The sequence below is a fragment of the Atractosteus spatula genome, chromosome 4 (assembly GCF_055471065.1).
Source record: "Atractosteus spatula isolate fAtrSpa1 chromosome 4, fAtrSpa1.hap1, whole genome shotgun sequence".
NCBI classification, from domain to species: Eukaryota; Metazoa; Chordata; class Actinopteri; order Semionotiformes; family Lepisosteidae; genus Atractosteus; species Atractosteus spatula.
This window is the reverse complement of record NC_142709.1, coordinates 44562163-44587568: the sequence shown is the minus strand read 5'-3', so window position 1 is coordinate 44587568 and position 25406 is coordinate 44562163. Positions and strand designations below refer to the sequence as shown.

At 39.9% G+C, this 25406-nt stretch overlaps 1 protein-coding gene and 1 long non-coding RNA gene across 2 annotated transcripts; one reads left to right on the top strand and one right to left on the bottom strand.

Annotated features, from left to right (window-relative positions):
* Positions 1–597: 597 nt before the first annotated feature.
* Positions 598–3910, bottom strand: LOC148836374 (uncharacterized). The gene is made up of 6 exons (XR_016090940.1): positions 3784–3910; positions 3172–3210; positions 2376–2432; positions 1862–2188; positions 1413–1505; positions 598–695 (listed from the first exon to the last, which is right to left on the bottom strand). It is a non-coding gene; the product is annotated as an uncharacterized LOC148836374 (long non-coding RNA).
* A 267-nt stretch (positions 3911–4177) lies between these two features.
* On the top strand, positions 4178–20238 carry LOC148836373 (uncharacterized). The gene is made up of 5 exons (XM_088913322.1): positions 4178–4222; positions 4419–4500; positions 14549–14599; positions 15171–15524; positions 16086–20238. Exons 2-4 carry the CDS (start codon positions 4452–4454, stop codon positions 15389–15391), a joined length of 321 nt encoding a protein of 106 aa, XP_088769448.1. The 5' UTR covers positions 4178–4222; positions 4419–4451; the 3' UTR covers positions 15392–15524; positions 16086–20238.
* Positions 20239–25406: the final 5168 nt, after the last annotated feature.

Here is a 25406-nt window from a genome sequence, read left to right as displayed (position 1 = left end):
AAACCTTAGGTTTAAAAGGAGACCAGTTACAGAAAGTGGAGGAAAAAAAAGATTGTTAGTTGATTGTTAGATTGTAGATTGTTAGTTAGTTGAATTATAGTTTCATGTTCGAAAATATGAAATACCCATTTCAATTTCCTGAATATTTAGGGTTTTAGTAAAATTGTAGCTGGTGAGACCCACTGTTCTTAAATTTATCAAAGACATAGTCCATAGCATATTGCCTACAGTTCAGTGTACAACTGTCTGTTCAGTTGGGGAGTATTTTTAAAACACTTGCATGTTTAGTGCAAATCTTTGTGCCAAATTTTCATCAAGAGAAAACGGAAGCATATTCTTGCTCTGCACTCTTATTTTATTATTCAGGCTGATTTTTCACAGTGAAATACATAAACCTTCCTGTGGCTATATTTTGCATGTGGCATTTCTGCTTCCTTGATTTTAACTTTGTTTTCTCTAGGGGTTTGCTGATGTCTATCTTTGAATCATCATGCATTCACATCAAACACAGTGGTGGTTACAGAATCGTACCTTTCTCTTCTCAGTGTCACTAGAAGTAAAGGGGTGATAACAAGACAAAAGCAAAGGGAGGAATTATTTTTATTCATATTTGTTTTTATTCTGTGTGGGCTGTGGGGCTCCTGCTGACATTGGGTTGTTGCTCGTCACAGCCAGCCATATGAAGTTAAAGTAACCTGAAAATAGAAAGAGAATAGATAACCTGAGATTGTAATCATGTCGACATCCGTAAGGGAAAACGATTGCACTGCTTTTGTCACTGAGCAAACATCAGCAGACTTCACCAGCAAAGGCTGTGGTTAGATATGTGTGGTTGTTTTCTCAATCTGAATTAATAACAAATTTGTGTGCCATAGACTCAGATTAAATTAGGTGTTGGAACAGTGCAAAGTCAGCTCAAATCACAAAGGGCATTTCCTGACAGAGTGCCTGAGAAAAACTGAGAATGTCACAGACAAATGGCTTCTCCTGAAATTTTTCTTGGTTAAGTCTACTGCTATCTGTTAGATTTATGAACACTACACATGCCAGACCTTATGAAGTATTTAAATAAGTAAAACTGTGTTAATATATAATTTAATTATTTACTTTTTAAGATTTTTGATGTGCTGCACTCCTTTGTCTCTTTTGTTAATTAGAGCAAATGTCACATTGACTACCCCTGGATCACTACTGGGCCTTACATGAAAAGCTGCAGAACTTTATTACTTACTCTACACTATTGACAATATTTACTTTTCTACAAGTGCCAAGGGAGAGCTGACTTTGAGTGTCACCCTCTACAAATACATAACTTATCGTAATTATTTTCTGTGATATTTTTATGTTAAATTTATTTTTGCAATGGCTATTGCCATGACTAAAAAGAGTTCAAGAGAAACACCAGACTGTACCTCGACTGCGTAGGCTCTTGAAGAAATAAAAACAGACCAACAGAATGGTGGTGAATGCTGTGGGGTTGACAACAGAGCAGGAAAAACAGGATCCTAGACAGAACACAAGAAAATATTTCTGCACATTTTCATGGACAAGAAGCTGTCTGATGCAGTCAAATCCTAATCAAGCAGCTGTCTGATGCAGTCAAATCCTTAATTAGCCCTCCACATCATTACGTCGGCTGCAAAACACAGCAGCCTTGCATAGCTGCTTGGTAATACTAAGTGATACAAATCACCAAATTATTTAAAGCATGTCTAGAGTACCTTTTGAAATAGTTAAGAAAGGAGGCATTTGGACTTGTGTCCAGAGCTGAGGGACTGGGAGAGAGGGGGAGGCAGAGAAACTGTTTAAAACAGTAAGCAAAGGAAGTAGCACAGCTCAGAGCCTTGGAAAGACAGCATACCTGAGACATGGAGCTGCAGGAAGTGTGTTGTTCTCATCATGTTACCCCTAACAAAGCAGGTGTAGTTACCAGAGTCATCTAGGGTGGCACTCTGGAGCAGCAGTGAAACATTACCCTTTGCCAGGCTGTCTGATGAGAGGTGTGTCCTGCCATGAAGTGATTTCGACTGGTATTCTGGCAGGTCCTGTCCATCAATATTGTAATGTATAACTGTATGGTCCCTGGTCCAGCGCACAACCAAGTAATTGTTGGCAGACTGGGCCTGAGGGGGGAACAGACACTCCAGCACAATATCCTGGCCAGAGATGGCTAGTATTTCACTCCCACCTGAAAGAGATAAATACACAAGTACATTAGTGAGATGTTATAAATGGCAGTCTTCTACCATAACTGATAATTTCTTTACCAGTGGTATATCCAGTGATGATTTCTGATCACATTAACTACTGGGTCTTGTGAGGTTCTTGACTCTTGCCAGCAGAACTGTAATAACTTACAGATATTAACTGCTCACCTCCATCACAGCACACTCTACTCAGGCACAGGATGTAGAGTCACAGGTTGGACAACACTGCAAGAAACACACAGGAGTAAGGACCCACTACAGCATAATTGCCTACATTTTACTCTCTTTTTTATACTTTTCTTCATGGGTTGTCTGTCTCTGTAGTTTAAATGCAGCAAGAGTTTATCTAGTCTACTTATTCAGAAACCTCCCTGTATGAAAGATACACTTCCTGAAACACTGAACAGCACCTGCAAGATCAATGAGTAAAATCTCTAGCTTTGCAACCAATTCATATTATTACAATTCTGGTTTTCGCATGTTATGGGAGCAGCTCTGTTCTGCCAATGCCAAGATTCGAACCCAATCGCTCTAAAGACTCAGAGCACACATAGTGTCACTTCACAGACAGCAATGACCTCACTACACCAAAAGACCAGGTCTTCTGTCACAGGAGAATTATAGATGCCTCGGTTTCAAGGTACTGGTGTCACTCACACAGCCAGTTTGAACTGTATGGGGGGTATTTCAGTGCGAGAGGAGTGTTGTCTGTATCACTCCCACTGTCCTTGGCCATAAGGGCAGCCAGGCCTGACAGTAGAGCTACTCTTGTCTTTTCCGGGGAGCCTCTCAGGCATCTTCTTGCAAAAATCACAAATCAATATCTGTGACTATTAACATGAAATACAGTAAGTACAGGAATCACACCAATAACCTTTTTTTTTGCTGAAGACGTCAAATACATTTGCTGTAGAATATTGATTCCTGAAACAAAGCCTTAATGTAAATCTTTGGTCATACTTACAGCTGGAAAACACTGTTCCAAAACCTACTTCTTGGACCCCTGAAAATATATGAATTTGACCAAATTTCAACTACACATTATTAGTACTCTAGTAAATATATATATCTAGTTTAAAATTAAATGCATGTAATCATTAATACTGTTAATAAAGGCATTTAACAGAGTGGTTCTATCCTGTATTTCTTTACAAATTTGAACACAACTAATTGCAATACTAAATTAATACATACAAAATAAACTATATCTTAATAACTACAGTTATAGGCCGCAACTGCGTATCTGCCTCAAATAACAAAGTATTTTTTTCTTCAAATAACATACAGTAAACAAACCACTTAACTGACAAATGACGTACACCTTAGACGCGTACTTTACATTCTTTAATTCTTAAACCCGTACAAAAATTTAAAAATCAAATAATTAACGTAGGTCGGTTATAATACCTATTTAAACTATTTTTTGTAATAATATAATATTACTCTCCCCAATCCAAATAAAAAATTAAAATATTTTTTTTTCAGTACTAGACTGTCACCGTCAGGCAATTAGGGGAAGAATCGGCCTGTACAATTTTCCCTTTTGTATATACAAAGGCATAAACCTTCACTTTACCTTGTTAATAACTAATTTCTTCCATATTTTCAAATAATTTCATTTTCTGTGCAAGCGGACGTGTCATCTCTCCGACACGTCCTGTGGAAAAGAGGCGGAAGGTCCTCTGCGCTTCAAAACAAAACTTAAGGTGCGGTTGTCAGGCTATTTACACAAAAAATGATTAATACACCATTTGTTGCAGTTTAATATCAGCTTAAATTTAAATCTCTAAATTATAGAATAATTTAGATTGATGTTATATTATCAAGCTCGTTTTAATTATTTGGGAAAATAAATTACTGCAATTATTTCGAAAATGAAAGTGAAAGAGTTTAAGAAAAAAATCCGTCAGGGCAAACCACTGCATAACAGAAAAAGCCACCGGGCAGCTGTCGTTATTTTTCTTTAAAAACGAACCTGTTACTATATACGTAAACCCTTTTCCAGTGGGATAAAAGTAAGTCGATCATTAACACATGGCTTAAAATGACATTTTCTTTTTCAGGTCGGAAGCTGTCCCGAAGAAGCCGAAACGTTGTGTTTTCAGCATGGAATAAACCTATTACTCGTTCCATATTCTTTTTTGGTTGTATAGTGTTTCTCTGCAACAGTAACGTTTAATATAGTAAACTGTGATGTTTGTTTGCTGTTAGGTTTTTGGGATAGACCGTGTAACAAGCCCTCCAATGAAACGCTACAGAAACAGCGATGCAAAGCACAAAATGCTGTGGAAAGGTACTGTCTTCTTTTCATCATCGTCAACCTCTCAGTGTGTACTTCGTGTCAACTGTAAAAGCATGTATCGAATATAGGTGTTATTATCCATATCCTCCCTTATCTCTTTTTTTGTGTTTGGCCACAAGTTATAAGCTTCCCCCCCCCCCCCCGATATTAACATATTTCAAACTTAAGATGATATATTTGAGGCTTGTAGGAATTAATAGGTAACTGAAACATTTTCCTTGATAGGTAATGAACAGTGTAAAACGTCTTAATTTGAGGTCTTACTTTCAGGAGCTGCTTTTTCCTGTAAGATTTTTTCCAGCAGCCTTAGGCTTATTCTGTTGTTGAACTTCATCCTAGCAGACTTTAGCAATCCTCAGTTGAACATTTACACCTGTGCTTTTGAGCTGGTTTGTAAAGTCAGCACCTTGTTTACTTGCCGTGTTCTCCTGTGTATGGTGCGCTGTAGGATGAGCATACACAGGCTTCATTTCACGAGGAATGACAGCAGCCGAAAGCTTGGGAGAAATTAGAATCGTTTATTGGGATGTGGAGATTTGGCGTAACCCGCTTGGCTGAGGGCCAACCTCCCGGCCGTTGGACGGGGAGGATAGGACCCCCAAAAGAACCAAGCGGGACACCCAGTCACCAGTGCAGAAAAAATAAAAACAAAAGATTATTGGACTAATTCAGCTGAGGAGATAAAAAAAGTGCCTGCTTGAGGATACCGGGGTTAGTTTTAATGTATGCATGGTAAGCCTTGGAGGATCGACGGCCGAGTTGCTTGATGAGATACTCGGGTATGCCTTGGCGAGCGGCAGAGGATGTGGCCCCTGATCTAAAGGAGTGCCCGGAAAATTGTTCAGGATGGTATCATGATATGGCCCTTCTCGTTTAGGAACAGAGGGGCAGTAGGCAAAGCTCCAGCAGAGGTGCGGAGACGTGCGTAATGGGATAGAGGCTCGTAAGGGCTTATGTAGGAACAGAGTTTGAAATAATAGATGGGAGTGGCAGATGCGAGTTGGTCGTTTTTTTTTTTGAGATAGAAGGTCAGTGTCTCGGAAGATAAGATGGAGATGTCAGATAAGCAGGGTTGAGAAGAAGGATCGAAGGATGTGGAAGCAGCGGTAATTTCGGAGCACCTTAGGAAGATGAAGAAGGCTAACAAGAATAAAGATTCAAGAGTGCGGTCGACCCAGGGTGAGTGGTAACCCGACCTGAGAACGTAGATGCAGGAGTCAAGGATGTCTGAGGTAAGTGGTGCGCATTGGTTCGGAAGTGTTTTTTCAAACTGCTGAAAGCCTTTAAGAAGGAGAGTAATTTGAGGGTGGATAAGGGATGGACAGATCGTACCGAAAAGGAGTTTATGGAAGTGGATGCCGCACAGGTATACTTTGGTGGTGGATGCTCGTACCTTGAGTGAGTTTCTACAATAGCAAACGAAGGATGATACGGTGAGAATGTCGAAAGAAGGGAATTTTATGTTCGCGGAGAGGTGGAAGGATTGGAAGCCCTTCCAGGCAGTCCAGTAAGAATTGAGAGTTCGAGGGGCAATCCCTAAGAGGATAGTTTGCTGGGCTGGCTGGAGATAGTGATGGAAAGGAGGATTCAGAGGAACGTGAGTTCCAAATAGGGAGGTACTGTGCGCAGGTTCGGTCTTGCATCTGGTGCCAAGTTCCTGAATTTCTGACATTGAAAGCGAGAGAGAGAGTCAGCCATCTCATTAAGGTGGCCTGGAATGTGAGCAGCTACGAGGATGAATTGATGTGTGAGAGAAATCCATTTAAGGCGGTGGAGGAATTTCATGATAGATTGGGATGAAGACCTTCCTTTGTTGATTATATGAACTACTGCATAGATGGCCGAATGGATGAGGACGGATTTTTGTTTCCAATTGTGGCCCCAAAGAGAAGCGGCAACGACAATTGGAAATATTTCTAACAAGGCCGATGACTGGTTGGCGAGAGGGATTGAAGAGAATTCAGGAGGCCAAACCGACTGAGGGGGCTGCGTCTGTGAAAAGCTGGATATCCTCGGTGTCAGAGAGGAGGTCATCGTAAAAGAGAGATATGCCATTCCAGTTGGCCAAGAGAAGCTGCCAAAGCCTGAGCTCGGATTTGCAGTAGGCTGAAAGGCTTATGTGGTGGTAAAGAGAGGGCACGGAAGAGGTGAGGTCGAGAAGGTAGACCTACCTTGAGGAATGATACGCATGGCGTAATTGAGGTGGCCGAGCGGAGAGAGAAGTTCCCTCTTTGTGCAAAATTTGGCGGAAGAGTAGATAGAGATATACATCTGGATCCTGTCGATCTTGTTACGAGGCAGGGAGGCGGAGAAATTGATGGAATTGAGGGTGATCCTGAGGAATTGGATTGGATTATATGAGAGGGGCCAGTTGTTTTGTCCATGGCAAGAGGTATCCCTCGTTTCCTAAAAATGGAAATAAGTGTGGAGGAGGCTCTTGCAGGTGGTGTGAGGAAAGTCTATGGTTAAGAAATCGTCGAGAAGGTGGACGAGAAAAAGAAGCTTATAGTTATTCAAGGGGATCCGGAAGAGAGCTTCTGCTAAGGTACCGAAAATTTTTGGGCTACTCCTACGTCCGAAGGTAAGGCGGACTGCGAAGAACTTGTTCCGCCAATGAACTCCGAAGAGGTGCCAGAAGTCTGGGTCAGGAGGCATAACTTTAACGGCACTGGAGATGTCGGCCTTAGCGAGCCAGGCACCCGGACGGACCGCTATACCGATGGGATTGATGCGGTATGCAGGGAATGGGGGAGAGTCAAGTGGGCCGATCATGAAACCATTCTCGACTTCGGATGCTAGCAAGGAATCAACGGACTGGGGATCAGCGGTGGCAGATTGCAAATTTTTGCAAAAGACGGAAGAAGAAGGAAGTGTGCATGGGCCTGGTGAGAATCCGAAGAAAAGGCCGTCGAGTAAGATGTGGGTGGAAGAGGGGTCGGGGTGACGGAGCAGGTCGGAAGCAAGAGCGGGGATGTCGATTGCGGGAGACAGAAAAGCCAGTAGTCTTTTGGGAACGCTGAAGGTGGAGCGAGCATGGAAGGGCCGGCGGGGGCAGGCAGAGCGAGCATGAGCTTCACCGCAGAAGCTGCAAATGTGAAGGAAGCGACGAAGGGGAGAGGTACGTATCGAGGAATTGAAGATGTTGGAAATTTGTTGGCCTCTGATCATCACGATGGGGTGACCACGAACGTCTTTGGACTGGAAGGTTTGAAGAAAACCTGGTGGGAGAATAGATGCTGTGGGGGAGAAGGGGCGAAGTCAGGGTTGAGCTTGCGGATGGTATCTGGGCAAAGATTTGATGAATGTGTCCAAGAGGAACAGAAGATGCAGGAAAGAGCTCAGACGCCGGTGAAAGTGCGGCAGTAAAGCTCAATATCGAGGGCTCCCCAGTAGGTGCTTGGCCGAGAACTGCTTATGGTAATCGTAGAACAGGGAGCCCTCAAAAAGGACAGATAGATCGGGGATGCTGTGCTTGTCATCGTCGAGTTCCTGACGATGTTCGGGAAAGGCGGAGCACGTGATGTCGCGGAAAATGCTGAAAGCCAAGCAGAAGTCGGAAATTCGAAGGACTGAAGCAGAGTGAGGGTCAGAAGATTTGAGAGTAACGGAAATCGAGCTGCAGCCGACTGTTCTAGAATCGGAGTTGTAAGTTGAGGAAGAGAGAAGGTGAGCTAGATTGACGTCCGCACCTCATAGAATTTGTTGCCGGAGTGAAAAGGGAATGGGAGGAGGACTAAACTTTAGTGTGTTTGGAGGAGCTGGGAGAGAAACGGCTGTTCGGAGAGGAAAGTCCTTAGTAAAGGGGAGATTGGAATCCAGGGCCTGGGCATGGGATGACGGATGCCGTGTTGGACACTGGGGAAGGGAGAAGATGAGGAGGGAAGAAGAGCGGAAAGCAGATTGTGGTAGGAGGGGTTAGACGGATCTGGGGCCTGAAGCTCGGTGGCTTGGGATATGGAAGCCGAAGACTGTTGAGGAGGAATTGAAGCAGAGGGGAAGGCTGCGTGAAGGACTGGGGAGGCTGCCGAGTCGTCTTGGACGCCAGGGGGTGGGGGAGGGTAAGGGCCGCCTGCTGGCTGAGCTGGGGGTCGTTTACTAGCTGGCCTTTGGGCCGTGGAGACAGCAGCAGGGGCCGAAAGAAAAGAAACTGGGGCCGAAGGCACCAAGCTGGTGGAGCTTGAGCCGTGTTGGACGCCGGAGGTAGAGACAGAAGAGAGTGCAGAAATTAGATTAAGCAGAGAAGGGGGGTGGGGGAGGGGCGTGAGCCTGAGGCCTTAGACTCGGCAGCAAGGAATTTAGGGAAGGAGGCTGGGTGGAAGAGGCTAGGTGCAGTTGTTCAGCAGAGGTATGGATTGCTTGGGGAAGAGACACAGACACAGATATATCAGAACAAGACAAGACAGAAGACGCGACAGGCAGAGGCGCGGGCGGCCTCAGGGTCCTCACGTTGGGATGAGTGGCGGCGGCGCGGGTGATTTCATCAGAGGGCGCCGGGGGAAGCTGTGGAGCTGACGTTTCCTTTGTGTAGACTGTGGTTAAGTACAGGGAAAAAAGAGCTTTTTTGGAAGCGTTTCTTTTTAAATGGACGCCATGTATTCGAAGTATCCTCTGGAGGCTTGCTACGGTCCAGTTGGAAATCGCGAGAGATGATCCAGGAGAAGGGGGAGCTGATGTGCGTGAAACGCAGCGGCAGGGACATCCTCGAGAGAAGCGGGGGTTATTTGGAGACTTTGCCGTGGAGGAACGGGAAGGCTGGGTTTGTAATGAGAGAGGGACTATGACAGCGGAACGCAGTCTTCGGCGAGGAGTTGGATCTTGTGAGGACTGGCTGGGAGATGAGTGGTGCTGATGTGGCACGGCGGCTGAAGGAGGCGATGAGACGGAGGTGAGGGAAGCAGTGGGGGGAGGACTGAACGAGAGGGGTAGGAGAGTCTTCTGCGCTGCAGAAAAGGTCTTCATCGGAGCGGCGGGTTTGTAGATCCATGAGAAGGGAGCACGGATTCGAGCTAGGCGAAAATGAACCATGCAGAAAACGAACGAGGAAAAGGAGAGGGTGACGTTTGATATATATGGAGACCGGTTGCTTACGTCAGGATTAGTGAGAATTGCAGCAGCTGTGTCGAATGAGTGCGGCTGCCTTCATTCCTCCCGAACTTTCATTAAAAACTCCATTAATACTAAAAATGTGGTAAGCAGAATCTTTTTTCATATTGAACTCCTGCGATTGAAGTTATTTCCATTTCCAGTGTTAATTTAGTCATCAGGTTTTGATGTAATCATATTCTTTGTCAAGTTTAAGAAAACATCTCTTAGATTTAGGTACATTTTAGTTACAAAATTATCTAAAATTTGACTAAAATCACTCTCTTTTAGTCAACGTAAACTGCTTTAGTTTTAGTCACATTTCACAGTTACATTTTAGTTAAATAAAATGGATAAAGATTTAGCTTAATTTTAAAACTTTCAAAATGTAAAAAATATTTAATGAAAGAAATTAACGTTAGTTCTTTTTTACTTCAGAATTAAGACAGTTCGATTTTCACAATATTTAAATTCATATAATTGTGTGGCAAACTTTTACTTATCAAGTTAAGCAAGGAACAAATGCTTAAAAAAGACAAGGAACCTTAAGGGTTACTCTAAGAAAATATAAGAACCATGAAGTAATTTACATTTAAAACACTAACAAAAATAATTGGACAAATCTTAAAAATGGAATAGTGGACTGTTTCACAAATTGGGGTTTCATTGCTATACTGCAAATCTGAGAATGACACAAAAATGTATGAGACTATAACAGAATAATGTCATCAGTTCACAACTTCCACTATTGCAATACCAAGAAGTCTACCACATGATTATGTTTTTTTACACATTCTATTAAAAAGCACAGGTCCTTCTTGCACAATGTGAAGTATGTTAAAGAGATTAGAAGTCAAATACAATAAATAATTATGCAATAGGGGGTAATAATAAATCATCTAATGCAGAGACATTTTATAAGAATTTTCTATTATGGAATGTCAGTCCTGGCCCTGTTAATGGTACTTTCTTGCATGTATTTAACATTTTTCAAGATACTCAGAAATTGTTATTGTTATTAATTTATCCAGCAGAGGCCCCCATAAATACAGAGTTTGCAGAAACTATAGGCAAATTACTGCATGGGTTACCTACAATATAATAAATACCTAAATATTGCTAGAATATTATTAATACTAGCACATTATTTCAGTTTAAGAGCAATTTAAACTGTACTCATGTAATTAACTTCTTCAAAATTATTCATAGAGAAGGAATGAAACTGGATTTGGGCTTATAAGAGTCAGTAAAATACCAGATCTTTAGCTATCCTTTGTTATGCTAATTATGTTGTGCTAGCATCATGCTAACAAAGTGACATGCCTTTGCTTCAGGTTGGTCACAGCATGTTCATCCTGCATGCAATCTAATGGAAAAATAAAAAGGAATACGTGCGTGCACTATAGAATGTTGCCACTATGAAAATATTTCCTTGGTTAACTAAATAATCAGACGGCTGTCTACATTAAATAAACTTCAATGACTAAATGCAATTAATGAACATTCTTTTCTGATTACTACCACATGTTGAGATGCATACAACATACAGCAACTCTCACTTTTAAAAAGACTAACTTACTTCTTACAAATTAATCAAACTGTCAAATACAGATGATTCTTTCCTGGCTTTTTATACAGGATACTTAATATTGTAAAGCGGATGTCTTATCAGTGCAGAGATGCGTGATTGATGTTGGTTCAGATATCCATTCAAATTTATTGTATATTTCCTCTCATAATATAGCTGCATTCTGTTTCTTTTTCTTCAGGTAATATATATCAAGTCTTCCTAGGTTTGATCATTGTATGTAAAGTACTGCCAATCTCAACTTTTTCAGCAGAAAGTATGGATGAATAGCAGAGCATAGTGCTTAGGATTTTGTGATCTTATCCATTTGAATGTTTTATTAACACATCTCCAGTAGCAAGCTAGCTATTAGAGGAAAAACAGCATAATAAATTTGAATAGAGCTTATAATAGTGACTTCATAGATAACTTGTTCATAGATTTGTAGCGGCGAGGCTTAATAATAAGGCAGAATTAAGTGTTTCTGAGCTTCCCAAATGAGGCCCCATTTCTCTGTTCATCTCTGTGGTGCAGCCACAGAGAGACCATTAGTGCAGGGTGATTTAAGGTCCTAGGACAGCTCCCAAAGGGGGATGCACTTAGCTAAGTCTGGCTATCATGATCAATGGTCATCCATTGGCGCCTATCTGTCTAGGGAGTGCCAGATGGACATCTGGACTGCATTCCTAGGTGTCAGGAGTAAGTGACTCATATCTCACCTTGATCAACCAATCAGGGACTGGTAGGGCCGAGTAACCCACGTGGGACTCTGATGCCCATGGAACTTTCAGCCAATCAACAAGCTGAAGTTCCTCCAGGTAAAAACAGGCAACACAAAGATTCAACAAGATTCAGAGTGAGATTCAGTAAGATTCAGGAGACTTCTGTGGACTTTTCAAAAGGGAATTCAAAGGAGAATTCAAGGGCAGGACGGCCCAGGAGCAGAAGGCTCCCAAGGGCAGGACATTCTCGCAGCGCGCCTCCTGACCATCCTGAGACTCAGCCCGGACAACCACGGAACGGCCAGTGTGTCCGAGTGCCAGAACTTTCCTTTGTTCTAAGAGTCTAGAGCGGAGGTTGCCAGAGAATAACCAGAGGATCCACCCGAGGTTAGCACCAGCAGCAGGCCTCGTGAACAGGTCAGAACTGTGGACAGCTGAATCACTATTCAGAACTAGCGCTTCATCAGGAACGAACCGGTCCTCTTCCTGACTTGCTGGGACCCACAGTCATCTTTTCTCCTGTGCACAAACTTTGCTAGTTAAAGCCAACACTAACTAGTCGGTCAGTGAGCATCAGCAGCGCACCGTCGCAAGCCGCACAGCACAGCCTGGCACGGAGCCAGAGAGCGCGGATTGGACAGCAACAAGCCTGCAGCTGATTGTTTGTGCCTGCAGGAGATATGAATCCCCAGAGATTGGATGAGTATTCAACTTCAATGCATTACAGCTCGAGAATTCAATTGTTATCCCAACCAGTTGATATCAATTTAATTCCTAAGAGTTATGTACTTGTTTTGAGTATCTAATGTAGAAGTTATAACCAAGTTCATTTACGAAACGGTCTTAATGAATGATATACTGAACGTATATCCTCTTGATATATGTAACTCTTCGTAACTGAATGAATATATATCTTTTGTATTCTGATAACCCTCTCGATAAGATCTGTTAGGTTTATATGCATATTCTATGTATTAATAAATGTATCCTCGTGTATTAGTACCTGTGTGTGTGCGTTGTTTGAGTTATGTCGCATGGTTGGATTCTAAAGCCATCAAAAGAATTAACTTTGTGATTTACTGCTACAATTAATAATTGTCACAGTAAATGCCCAATCCCTACAGAACTGGTGCCTTCAGAGAGCCACTATGATTACATATTTGGCGTCCCTGAACGGCTATGAAACATTACAGATTTGAACAAGAAGCTTACCTCCATAAATCCAAAACTGGTACACTAGCATTACTCAAGTGAAATCTATCAAGAAAAAATAGCTTGTCCCAGCGAGACAAAAATTAACAAAGAAGATGGGCCTGTTTGCAGGTTTGCAGAGGCTCTGCAAGAAAATATTTTTTTGTCTTTTCTCAGCTTCTCTTCTTATCAAGGTGCTCTTGTTTTCTTTATCTAGTAAGTGTAACATAGAAATAATAACATTGTTTGCCTTATACCAAGAAATTAACAGACAATAAGTGATCATGAGGGACAGACAATAAACCGAAGAGGAAAAGAAAGAGAGAAACCACACACCGCGATACTTATAATTAATTATAATATGATATTTATCATTTTCAGGTATCGTATGAAAGTAATTATCATACAATACAGCCCATCGAGTCAACTGGAATCTGCTGCTCTAGAATTATACCCTTTACAGTCATAGTGTGCATGCCTGTATTTGTAAGGTCTGAGAAAGTGATTTCATCTAAATGGAAAATGTCTCTTTGAATAATATTATTGTCTTAAATTTAATCAATTAAATTAATACTTATTTGATTTGCCTTTAATGTGCAGTAGAATGGATCTTCCGTTAATACAAAAATTTTTTTTAGTTCTTAGCAGACCTTCCGATTACAAACACTTTTTGTGTTTCATTATATATATATATTATTTTTCTGGAAACTTTCTGGTTACAGTAAGTTGCTTTTGAAAATTTCTATCCCATGATGAAATCTGTCAAATTCATTCTAGGTAAATGCAGATTCCACTTTTGGAATAAACTTCAATAAGCCCCTACCGTTTCCCATACATTTTACAAAAACCCTTTCCCTTCTTGTCATTAAAAATGATTCACTTTTCCTGAAATGTCCAATCTTTCTTAAGTTATGATCAGGTGCTGGTTTTATTGCCTTCCTACCATTAAGCTTGTTGGCAAATCACTTTGTATTACTGACAGACGTCACATTAAGTTCAGATACTAAAGATTGTTGTTTTTTTGACTGGTGTTCCATATGAATTTATCCATTTCTGAAATATATAGCTCCAGTTAGGTTCACTCATTTGCAGTGGCCATCATTCTCAGTACCTTTCCAATCAAATATCAGCTGCTCATGGTTCTCTTATAAGTTATTAATGGACAAATCAACAGAATTATAATTAACTAATAGTCAGATAAGTTCACTATGGATTCAAGGTCAGAGATATTTATTGAGCATTAATTAGATTTAAGTATAGTGTAAATGCAATTCTATGGAAATCTCCTAAATACAAGTAAAAGCTGATTATCATGCTTTAACGATAATATGATCAAAATATTGGGGGTACGTGAGTCCAAACTACTCCCATGGACCTGGTGCTTATGTGAAGGGCTCTATACAAAAGTGTCATTTTTCATTCAATCTTTTACTAGAACAGTTGACCTATTGTTAATCCTTTACTATGTTTCTTACAGGAGGACTGGGCGTGATGCCATATGTCTTCATCATCCTCTCTTGCTACTCCTGTGAGTACCCCATCACTGCCTGCCTCTAGGTGCTGTAGAATTTCAGCACTTTCCCATTACAGAACATTATGTAGGCATGATAAGTGGCAGGTTATCTTTTCACGTTAAAAGAATAGAATTCTACAGCTCATAGTAGTGTACAAAAGAGGTTGAATGAACCTTCTTTCTTATGTCCCCAATGGAGATGATTGTGAGAGCATACAGGTACTTTATAGCATAAACACCAGTTTGCTTGTGAAGAGATCAGCGGTCACCTCTGTGAAAAACCCAGTCATTGTGTACAAAATATTGCACTGAGAGTAAATAAAGACTAAAAAGACTAAATGGCACCCAAGCTTAGGAAAAAAACAATCAACAACCAAAGAGCTAACTACAAATACATTCCATGGCATCTGTTTACACTGAGTAAGATACTCACATGGTTCTTAATATTTTAGTAAACACAAAGCAATACCAAAGTCCTAAAATGGGAAACTTCAAAGCATAAATATGATGATCAAGCTCCTAATTAAGCTGTCATTGGCATAGGCGTTTACCTGTTCAATACCTGTTTATCCACTCTATTTCTCAGTGCCGGGCAAATGGGAGGTTAAGGTGTGGCCTCACAGGGAGGTCAGAGAAGGGGAGGATGTCATGCTGGGCTGCAGTTTCCCATGCCTGGAGGAAGGTACACCCCAGATACTCACCATTGAGTGGCTGCTAGATACCGATGAGGCCTCCTACACCGTGCACCACATTGATCAAGACAGCCCCCTGGTCCAGCAGCACGTCCGCTTCGTCAACCGCACATAGCTGGCGGAGCGCATTTGCGGGAACGCTTCCCTGTTCATTCATAACGTGAGACCTGAGGACAGTGGCAACTTCACCTGCCACGTGCTGACTGAGAGGGGGCGAGCTCTGGGTGTCCTGAAACTGAATGTTATCCGTGAGTCACTTCTCTATCACTGCACTTGCTTGTGCCTGAATCAGTCCCAGAAAATAGGTTGTTGTCTTCTATTTTGCCAGATGAAGTTTCTATTAAAGTAGAAGAAAAAACCTTAACATGCTTTACCAGACAAACAAGTTATGGTTACAAAATACTTGAGTAAAAATTTTTATCTTGGTAATAGATCTTGGTTGATTATGGAAAATGAGTTTTTCGTGGATTACTATAAAAACACTGAAATTCTGAAAATCCAAAATACTATTATTAACTTTAGTTTTTTAAGCTGTATTTAAGGCCTGAAATAATAAAGCCTCAATAAGATTTACAAATATTGTTGTTAATTTCCCATGTAAACCTTCATGAAGCATAAAAGCACAATTAGGAACTAGCTTGATCCAAAAAGTGAGGGCTGAGAATCTGTAACACCTTCAGTAGTTAACAAAGCATGATCCTGCAGCACTTCTCTGGCTCTGAAGGGTCTTACTTGAGTCCAGTTTCAAGTGTCCTGTTGCAGTCGTCAGGTCTGTCAGTCTCACCTAAAGAGTTTGTTTTGTGACACAGGGTTCGTGGCAGAGGAGCAGTCATCCGAAACTTCTCCTAAACCCATTGCAGGAAGATCATATTTCACTGCAGTGCCCTTTCTTGTCATACTGGTGATTGTCATTGTCTTGGTACGTAAGTATGAAAGTAGAGAGTAGAGAGCCCTGTTGCTTACCTGCTGTATAACTGATCTCTTCTCACTTCCTACACAGTGGTGGATTTGCAACTCATCCCTCAAACTCTACCCTTCTACCCAGTCTACTCTTTCTCTTTCCCAAGCTCCTGCAGTAGTGAAACCAGCTGCCACCAAGCAATTCAGACTTCATCCATCTCTCATCACCTTCTAGTGCCTGCTCAGCACTCCACTGCTTGCATTGTACATTGTAAGAAAATTTCCAAACAAGCCGAGACTGTTTGGCCCATCTAGCGTGTTTGTTTTGTTGTAAATAATTGATGAAAAAATGTCATTTTGCCTTCTTTGATTGCTCTCACCTTTGTCTCATACCTACAGTATCAAGCTATCAGCTCAAATAGCCCGCACCTGCCACATGCTTCTGAGTACATGCCTGATCCAAAGCACCTTGTTCCATCTACTCCTGTCTTTCTGATTGACAACTGCGATAATGTGAGGTTACAGCTCTTGAGTCGTGCATTTACATGGCATTTTGTTCCCCACAAAGCCCACAGAAGTGCCTGAATATTATAACTAGCAGGCAGAGTATCATGCTGGCCTATGGAACAGTGGTCTTAATGATGAAGCATAAAAAACCTTTGAACAGCAACCTTTGTTTCGCACGCAGACATTTGTACCCTGTGAAAGTTTCTTCATCAAAATGTCCGTAACACTTCTTTTCTTTCTTTCCTTGCTTTTTGTATTGAACACAAAGATGATTTGGAGAAGAAGAATTCCAGGCAGTGATTCAACTTCAGACCTCCAGAATAGTGAAGAAGATGCCCGTGAACTGACAGGGAGCTGAGGAACAGATGTCTATGAACACAAAACCTGACACTTGAAACTGGAGATCATTATCAATAATGGTCATTGTGCTTATTGGTGGAGTGTTAAAGCTGATTTTTAATGGATTGCTGGTGCTGTTAAGTGGACTGGATGGTACTTGATCATTGCTTTACCACCCTGTATCTGTAAGTGGCAAAAGGTGATACTTAACTTGGTCACCACTATGTTTGTTACCTGATTTCAAAGGGATAAGGAGTTCCCCGTTGCTGTTGCATTCACCACCACAACAGACAAATGCTAAACAGGAGCCATTTTAAAGGATTCCAACAGTCTTTTAAAGTCATGGGGAAGTGAATTCTAAGCAAAATATCTTTGTGGAATTGAGGATTGTACTTTGTACTGTAGATCTTTGCTGAACAGAAAGAAGAAACAAAGTCCTCCTTACTGGTAGCATCATTGTCACAATCTAGGCATTCCTTAAACAGCCCTGTGGAGGGATTACAGCAGAGAACATACTATACCTCATAGCTGTATTTCATTCTGTGCTTTAAATTTGCTATTAACTAATTTTAAATAGCAGTTATTGATATTTTAATATTCTTATAATACAAGTAACAGTTGCTTAAGCATTCAATATTTTAAGAGTTAAAGTATCTCTTTTGCTTGGACTTTCAAGTATACCAGAGCACCAAAGTAAGCATTTAGATATTTTCAATTATTTACTCAGGGTGTTACGTCTGCCCCACTGTGAAATAGTAGGGCATGTTACAGGGAACCAACCAGCTGTGAAATGACATGGGGTCTGTTCAGTTTCTCCTTGGCGATCTGGCATTCCAGTTCTTCATCTGGTGCTTTCCAGCAGAGTTCTCTTGATCCTGTTCCTACTCAACCTTGGAACCCCTGGTTTAAATATCTCTGAGCTCCTGCTGTTGTGTGACTTCATATTACAGCCAGGTGGTCCACATACACTGTCTCCTCAGCAATCAGTACAATCAGTATCAGGCAAAGTTGCGGCCTGCAGTCACTACAGCTGCGCACGTCCCACCTCTTCACAGCAAGGTGGACGCAACAGTAGCTGTAACCAAACCCGCTGCTTCACAGTAATGTACAGGGCAGTAGTAATACAGCAATCAGGTTTGTGTGTGCAAGGGATGGGGGGTAGGATTCAGGAAGCACTGGTCTCCAGGTCCAATTCAGTCACTGGACTGGAATTGTAGCAAAAGGACACCAGTGGAAAACTTTGTAAAAGGGCATTTTTTAAGCTGAGAACAGGAGGCACTTTAGCTAAAGGTTTGGAACAACCTTACACAGCTATGTTGTTGAAAGTCTCAGGAAACATCTGGATGAGATCCATAGATTATTATCTACCAACTAACAAATGGCCTCCTCTTGATTGACAGAAAGGAGTTTGGCTCTGTACTGTAGGTGTCGCTGGAGGACTTGTTTTTGTTATTAATGTCTGTTTAACTTGTCAGCAAGATCCTGTGGAGGTGGAGCACTGAAATCCGGAGATCTTTCCCAGGATAAGAGCAATGAAACAACTAACTGGGAAGGTTTCTTTGTTTCACAGAGATCTGACTTCAGACATTAAAATAATGTAATGTACTTGTTTCCTTAAATGCTGAACACACACTCTTTTGGTGCTCAGATACAGTGTTGACATCTTTGAGCTGTGATCCAGTGATTAGTGTTCATTCACGAGGATGTTGAGCAATATGTTGAGCTGCCAGGCCACAGCTCACAGTGCAGGGATTTGTACTTTAAAAGTAATGGGATTTTTTGCACTAGACATCTGGAATACAGTTCTCTTCATAGATATAATGTCCCGTCTCAGTGAATTTTGTGAACTCACATGTTTATAATAACTAAGTAATTCTCTGCATTTATAAAATTATTTGTATCCCAAAGTGCTTTACATATCAGAAAGGATTCATTTCATCCACTACAGAAGTGCTACACCCACCTGGGCATTGTGAAACTGCCATTATGGAACAGTAACACTTGTACACCAGAGTTAACACTCCTTTTAAAAAAATGCCATGGGGCTTTTACTACACAATGATCAATAGTCTCTAGTTTTGGTAGTTCTGTACTCAATAGGACCGTGTCAGACTGAGGCCCTGTTGTGTCTTCTCCTTCCTGAACTTCATTGGCTTCCAAAGTAGTGCCTACAGTATCTTCAAGACAGTAAATGGGTTACATTACCTGTTTATGGTTAGTGTTCCAGAGCTGATGAAATAAGGAAAAGTCTCTCCCTAATATTACAGGATAGGGTATACGGTCAACTACTCCAGCTGTTGCACAATATTCTCCTTGAGAAGTGTGGAATACCACCCCAGTGGTGGGGATATACTTAGATTCATTTGCTCTTACACCAAACTCCAAAAGTCCTTAAACCCACAAATAATGGTCCCGAAGTTTCACTCTTGTTAATTAGAGAGCGCTGTGATTCCTTACATATATCATCGGTCATTTTGGTAGGGTTTAGGCTGAAATCAAGGACTAGCAAGATGTTACTGGAGACATACCTAGCCTCTAGTACACAACCTCTGATGATCTTACAATGTATGGTCAAAACTAAATATTAACTCAAACCGAACGCCAGTTTCCTTTGTTTTATAAGTGAAATGAATATGGCTAAATTGGTGTTAAACTCACATTTTCTAATAAACACCTTGTTTTCTTTTCTCACTGGCAAAATGGTTTCTACCGCAACCTGTGGGACCCAAACCATGGCATAGCAACAGGGGCTGGCTTAGTGGTGCCTATTCCAGGGCTAGTTCAATACGTAAAAAGATACTATTATGGGGAGGTAGTATTCTCTTAAAAATGTGTATGTACATATAATTAATGGTATTTTATTTTTGTTAATAATATGTTAATTGTTAAATTATGTATTGCAGAAAGGTGTGTATCAGAATTATGATCATTATTTTGTATAATTCCTTTTTGCTTTGTAGTGGAATCTTCTAGGGGGAGGAGTTTTACCTAGAAAAGGAAATCCTCAAGATAGTAGAAAGAAGGTAGAAGTAAGCTTGCAGTATTGTTGAGTAGGAGCTGGCTATAGCAATCTGTTTATTAAAAGCAATGAATGTATACTGTATATTCTTGTTGTGTTTTTTGTCCCTTTGGTTAGTTTGTATATTGTACTGTGTTTTTTTGGGGTGTGGAGTTTAGGGAACACAGTTCCTCACAATAAACACCTTTGTACTTCTATGAAATTGTGGCTGTGCCATCATTATTGCTGTATTCCATCTGCACTTCTAAACTACTGAAAGACGAGACTGACAGTTGTGTTTCCCATACACCATATTTACTACATACAGTAAGTTTAAAAATGACTGTCAGAAGACAAGACTGCCTCCCACCAACATCACGTGCAGCAGATATCTTTAGAGATCTCTCCTCCCAGTACTGACCAAGTCCAGCCTTACCTTCTGCAGACTGACCAAATCATGTTGCATCGTGGTAACAGTTTTTCGACAATTTGAAAAGCAGGCAAGTGTTACTGAGAATTGCCACTGCTTGAAAGCTTGATAGTATCATACATGCAAAGAAAGTGCACCTTCTTTCATTCGTGTGCACTATATAGAATGAAGAGATTGGATTGCCTTACTGTGAATGAATAACAGGTGAAGGAGGTGGTGGAGTGTGGCTGACATGGAGGTCTTTGCAGTGATGATGGTTTAATCAGATATGAAGGAATTGCAAGTTTTATCTTCCTCTGCTTCTTAATAGAGAAAAAGGAAGAGGCATTGAGGCTCAACAAAGTGCGCAACGGTGGTCATAAAGGTTGACATCCCTCACAACTACTGACTGGCTGTCAACTACAGATTCCATCCCTTTAGAAATGTATAAACATAGTTTTTCCTGAGTGATAGAAAGAGTTCCCTATTCTGTCTGAAGCAGTATTAGGTGCTTGTAGGCGTTTTAATTAATAGCATAGTACAAAACATAACATCTCACACCTTTTCTAGGTCACTGAGGAAGAGACATACAGAAGATTTAAGATATGAGCTATTTCAGAGCTTTGAGTTTTTTTACTTGAACTAGTTGAGCGTTTATAGGAAATCCTTATTATTTTAAAAAATCATGTTTTTACTGATTTCAGGATGGTATGAAAAACGTACAGTTTGATGTCACAGATTTGTGCTTTGATCTTTCAGTGTTTAGGACAAGGTTGATTAATGGACTTATGCGCATATGAAAATTGCTATATTTACAGCAGGTAAGAGAGTGACAATTAAAATGTTATTTATTAATAACATAACAAATGCCTAATGTACTTGCAGATGATGTGTAATATGTGTAAAAGTTAAATAGATATGGATACTGTATTATCTTGCACTGTTTTGGCAGGCCTCTTCTGTAATAATAAAAGCATTAGCTGAATTGGATTTATATTTTATTATTTAAGAAACACTCATCAGTAAAAACACTGTAATAAACTGTACTCATGTATGGAAATGCTTCTGTTGCTGATGATGGTCAAGAAACTGGTGTATTCTAAAAACTGGTCATTTAAAATGTAAACACAAGACAAAGATTTCCTGTCATCTATGGGCATTGTAGTTGTGGGCACATCCGTTTGGGCAGCTGAAGTGACACTGTTTCTCAGCCTGTGCGACAGTGCAGTGTCTTTATGCAAAACTGCTGTTGCCATGGAAGAGTGTGAAGAAACATTTCCTGTCTACTCTGGTAAAACATTGAAATACACTTCCTCGTAAATTATCCGGTTTCCTCAGGAAAAAAGAAAATGGTGGTTACTAGCAAAAGCTCCATTGGTAAAATGAAAAGTCTTGGGAACAAAGTGCTTACTTTCAAATTTGAAGCCATCTAAACAGAAGGGTCTGCTGCCATGTTGGGAGAATGTACTGTAGGTCTACAGATGAGAGGAGGTCATTTTGATAAATGTGCTCAAAAGGTATGGAAAAGGTTGGAAAGCTTGCTTTCATTTTCTGTTCAGATGCAAATGCAAATGAAAAGTATCACATGCAGACAGGCAAGTTTGAAGATGTAACATATTGAAAAGTATTATAAGTTTGTGGACTCCTCATACTATATGTTGCCATTCAGACAATGTGCTGAAGTTATGGAAAAGACCAATATTATATAATGATATATTTATATATTTTAGAAAAGTATACCATTTAGGTCAAAAGGTGTAATGTTCAAATTATACAAAAGTGCTCATTCAAAAATACTGTACAGTTTTGGTTCCTGTGTGTCAAAAAGGGAATTGGTGTAATACTGTACAGTAGATGGGCAACAAAGTTAATTTATGGCCTTAAATTAATGTCTTACAAAGATAGGCCATAGGAATCTCTCGGTTTTGAATAGTGGAGATTACAAGGTGCTATACTGTAGTCCTGGAAGGTATTGTCAAAACGGACTACAGTATAGTGAAACAAGTACTAAGCATTTGTTTATACTAAACATTGTAGGAATCTGGAACAAACCTCCCAGCTACAATTTTGAACCAGATTCTCTGGGTTTTGTTAAGAAATTGAGGCGCACGTTCCTTGGACCAATAAAGTACACGAGGAAAGGTTTGCATTGCCCAATTTCTGGACTATCGTTATAATTGTGTCTTTCTTTTTATTAACAGAAATGTTGTTGGTTTTCATTTGGACTTGCAGCCATGGATCCAAACATTGAAGCCTAATTGAGCCATGGTAAGATGCTCACAGCTCTTTTCTTAACTTAATTACCCAAAACAACAAGAGACACTTGTCAGCCTGTTGTCCCAGTACTTGTGCTACTTCAACTTAAAGACGTTTAATTTATTTAATTCACCCAAGAGGGCAGAGTTGCATTGACCTTAATAAAAAAGACTTAAGAGTTGTAGTTATTCTCTTTCGTTTCCTGATAAATTATAATTCGAGTTCACAATAGAAATATTATTAGTTTTCCTTATCAAAATCCCTTTTAGAATTCCCCCAATTATTTTGAAGGGCAAGGCTCAGTAGCTTCAGAGCAATAATTTGCTGTATGAAAATGTATTTGGAAAGTAAAGAAAGAGAAAATAGTTTTAATTAGTCAACACAAAGTTTGGCCATGAATCACACTCAAGCCATTTGGAGCTGGAAGTGGAAAGGAACAAGAAGTCCAGAAAAGTGGACTGAACAGGTATTTTCAGCTCAGTGTGTTTGACACACATTTAGGCAGAATAACTCAGGCATCCGGAGGTGTGCATGAGACACAGTAGGGATGTTCACAGCTCTTCAAACTGTGCAACTGCGTCAGATTTGATCATATCAAACCTGGCTCCTTGCTAGCATGGGTCCCTTATCCCACATGCTTTGTACAGGTGCTGCCCCTTTTCTGCTATGACCCTGTGTCTGAAGTTGGGAGAACTATGAGAACAAAAGACCAACACACTGATGATGGAAAAAAATATATCTGTATTGAGTGTTGTAAATGATCCAGAGATTGATTGAGTGGCCTCCTCCCATGTGTGATTCTTAAAAAACCTTATGTTGGAAAAATGTCACATGTGGGAGTCAAGTGACATTTATGAAAATCATTTTGTCCACAGCTCATATTATAAATTGAAGGGATTTACATTTTAATCCGGAAAACAGTGTTTTTTAGGATTCAAATAGGAAAATAGAGTCTTAATAACTATACAGCAAAATTGGCCAATACAATCTACACACAAACATACAATGTGTGTCATTCCAAAACGATCTTTTTTAAAGAGATTCTTCATTTCAAATGAAAGAAAAGGGTATGTTTTATGTTAACTAACATTTAGACATTCTTCTTGATTAAATTTATACTAATTCTGCTTCTCCTTCATGGTTTAAAGATGCTTTAATTAAAATTAAATATATAAAAACAAAATATGTGAGCATTAACATTAGAACATTAACATTAAAAACACTCCAAATGTACAATCACACATCTTTCATAAAAAAACCTAAACAATGGCACACTTTAAGACCCATTGCACAAAACTTTCCATTTTGACCAAAACATTTTGTCATAAAATTAAATGTCACATTTCTTGACATTATGACTGACAGACTATAAAAAAAACATTTAGATTTTTATAGAATCTGCAAAACATGCTGCAAAACAAGGAGTGTTTTGCTTTCATTTGAATTTGTCATGCTTTGATGTTTAAGAAGCTTCTTCCTTAATTGTCTTCTTACATAATTCTTATGTAGAATTACACAACTTCGGTAAGATGGTTTCCTTTGTCTGAGGTTTTTATTGGAAAAAGCTCAAGAACCACAAGGGAAAAAAGATATACTATATGTAATGATTTATCAATTTATAGCAATTGTGAAGCCATCTTTATTGAATTTTAAGTAATTATTTGAAAGCATTATAGCACTTAAAAGATATATTCTCACGCTTTATTTAAAATCCAAGCTGCTGAGTTCTTAACATACAGTTCTGCAACTTGTTAAGAACATTTAGATACACCAACAAACACTGTACAGTATTTCAATATTCAAGCATGGTAAAGACATGGAATGCATTAGCTTTTCTGCATCAGACTAGGAGAAATTGGAAGAATATCTACAAAGATAAAAACAAAGAAACAAAGACACCTTCACAAGTAGAGAACATGAGCTTTCAGGGATTTTAATAAAAAATAACAGATTCCTGACATGAGTCCTTGGACTGATTTCAAGACCTTCAGTAGTCAAACTCAGTTTGTTACAATAGATGAGTTGGTAAGGAGAGCCAATCAACATACAGGAACTTCAGACTTTACAGTGTGCAGATGTTAAAAAATGTCTTGCAGTCCAAACCCTGATTACAAAGTCAAGAATCCTTTCTTACATCTTGTTTGCAAATTAGTACATTCTAACAACATTTAAGGCCATAGGGAACAACTCTAGATCTTTGTGATTCTTGATGATATGCAAGACAATGGGACAGAAAACTGCGAAATGTAAAAAGCAAGGTAATTGACATAGGATCCAAGGAACTTGGTGAATTTCATTTTAATGATTATTTCAGAACTGCTAAAAAGAGACTGCAGGAAACAGTGGTGAGATACACTGAATTAGAAGTGAATATAGTATTCTCAGAAAAGGAATAGAAAAATAGAATCCAACGCCTGATGTTATCAAAGTTAGATTGAAAAACTTAGAAAAGCAATTGCATTTGGCTGCATACTGCATACTAGTATTTCTTTTTCTTTTTCCTACTGGCTCCCACTAAGAAAAACAGATAATGCATAACCATTTACTTATAGCAAGTAAATTAACAGATTGTTAAATGTCCCTTGATCTCTGTTCAATTTTACGTCAATGAGACTACATGCAGTGAAGTTAGCTGGTGTGCCAAGATGAGTGACATGTAACTGAAACTTCACTAGTTTCTTACAGAAACAAGCAATTTATCACAAGACTGCAGCTGTAATG

What these genes read in the sequence shown, in the direction of transcription:
- LOC148836373 (XM_088913322.1), top strand. Translation starts at nt 4,452, where the DNA reads ATGAAACGCTACAGAAACAGCGATGCAAAGCACAAAATGCTGTGGAAA. An exon ending in GCACAAAATGCTGTGGAAAG is followed by an intron (nt 4,501 to 14,548) that starts GTACTGTCTTCT and finishes TGTTTCTTACAG; the next exon opens with GAGGACTGGGCGTGATGCCA. An exon ending in CATCCTCTCTTGCTACTCCT is followed by an intron (nt 14,600 to 15,170) that starts GTGAGTACCCCA and finishes TCTATTTCTCAG; the next exon opens with TGCCGGGCAAATGGGAGGTT.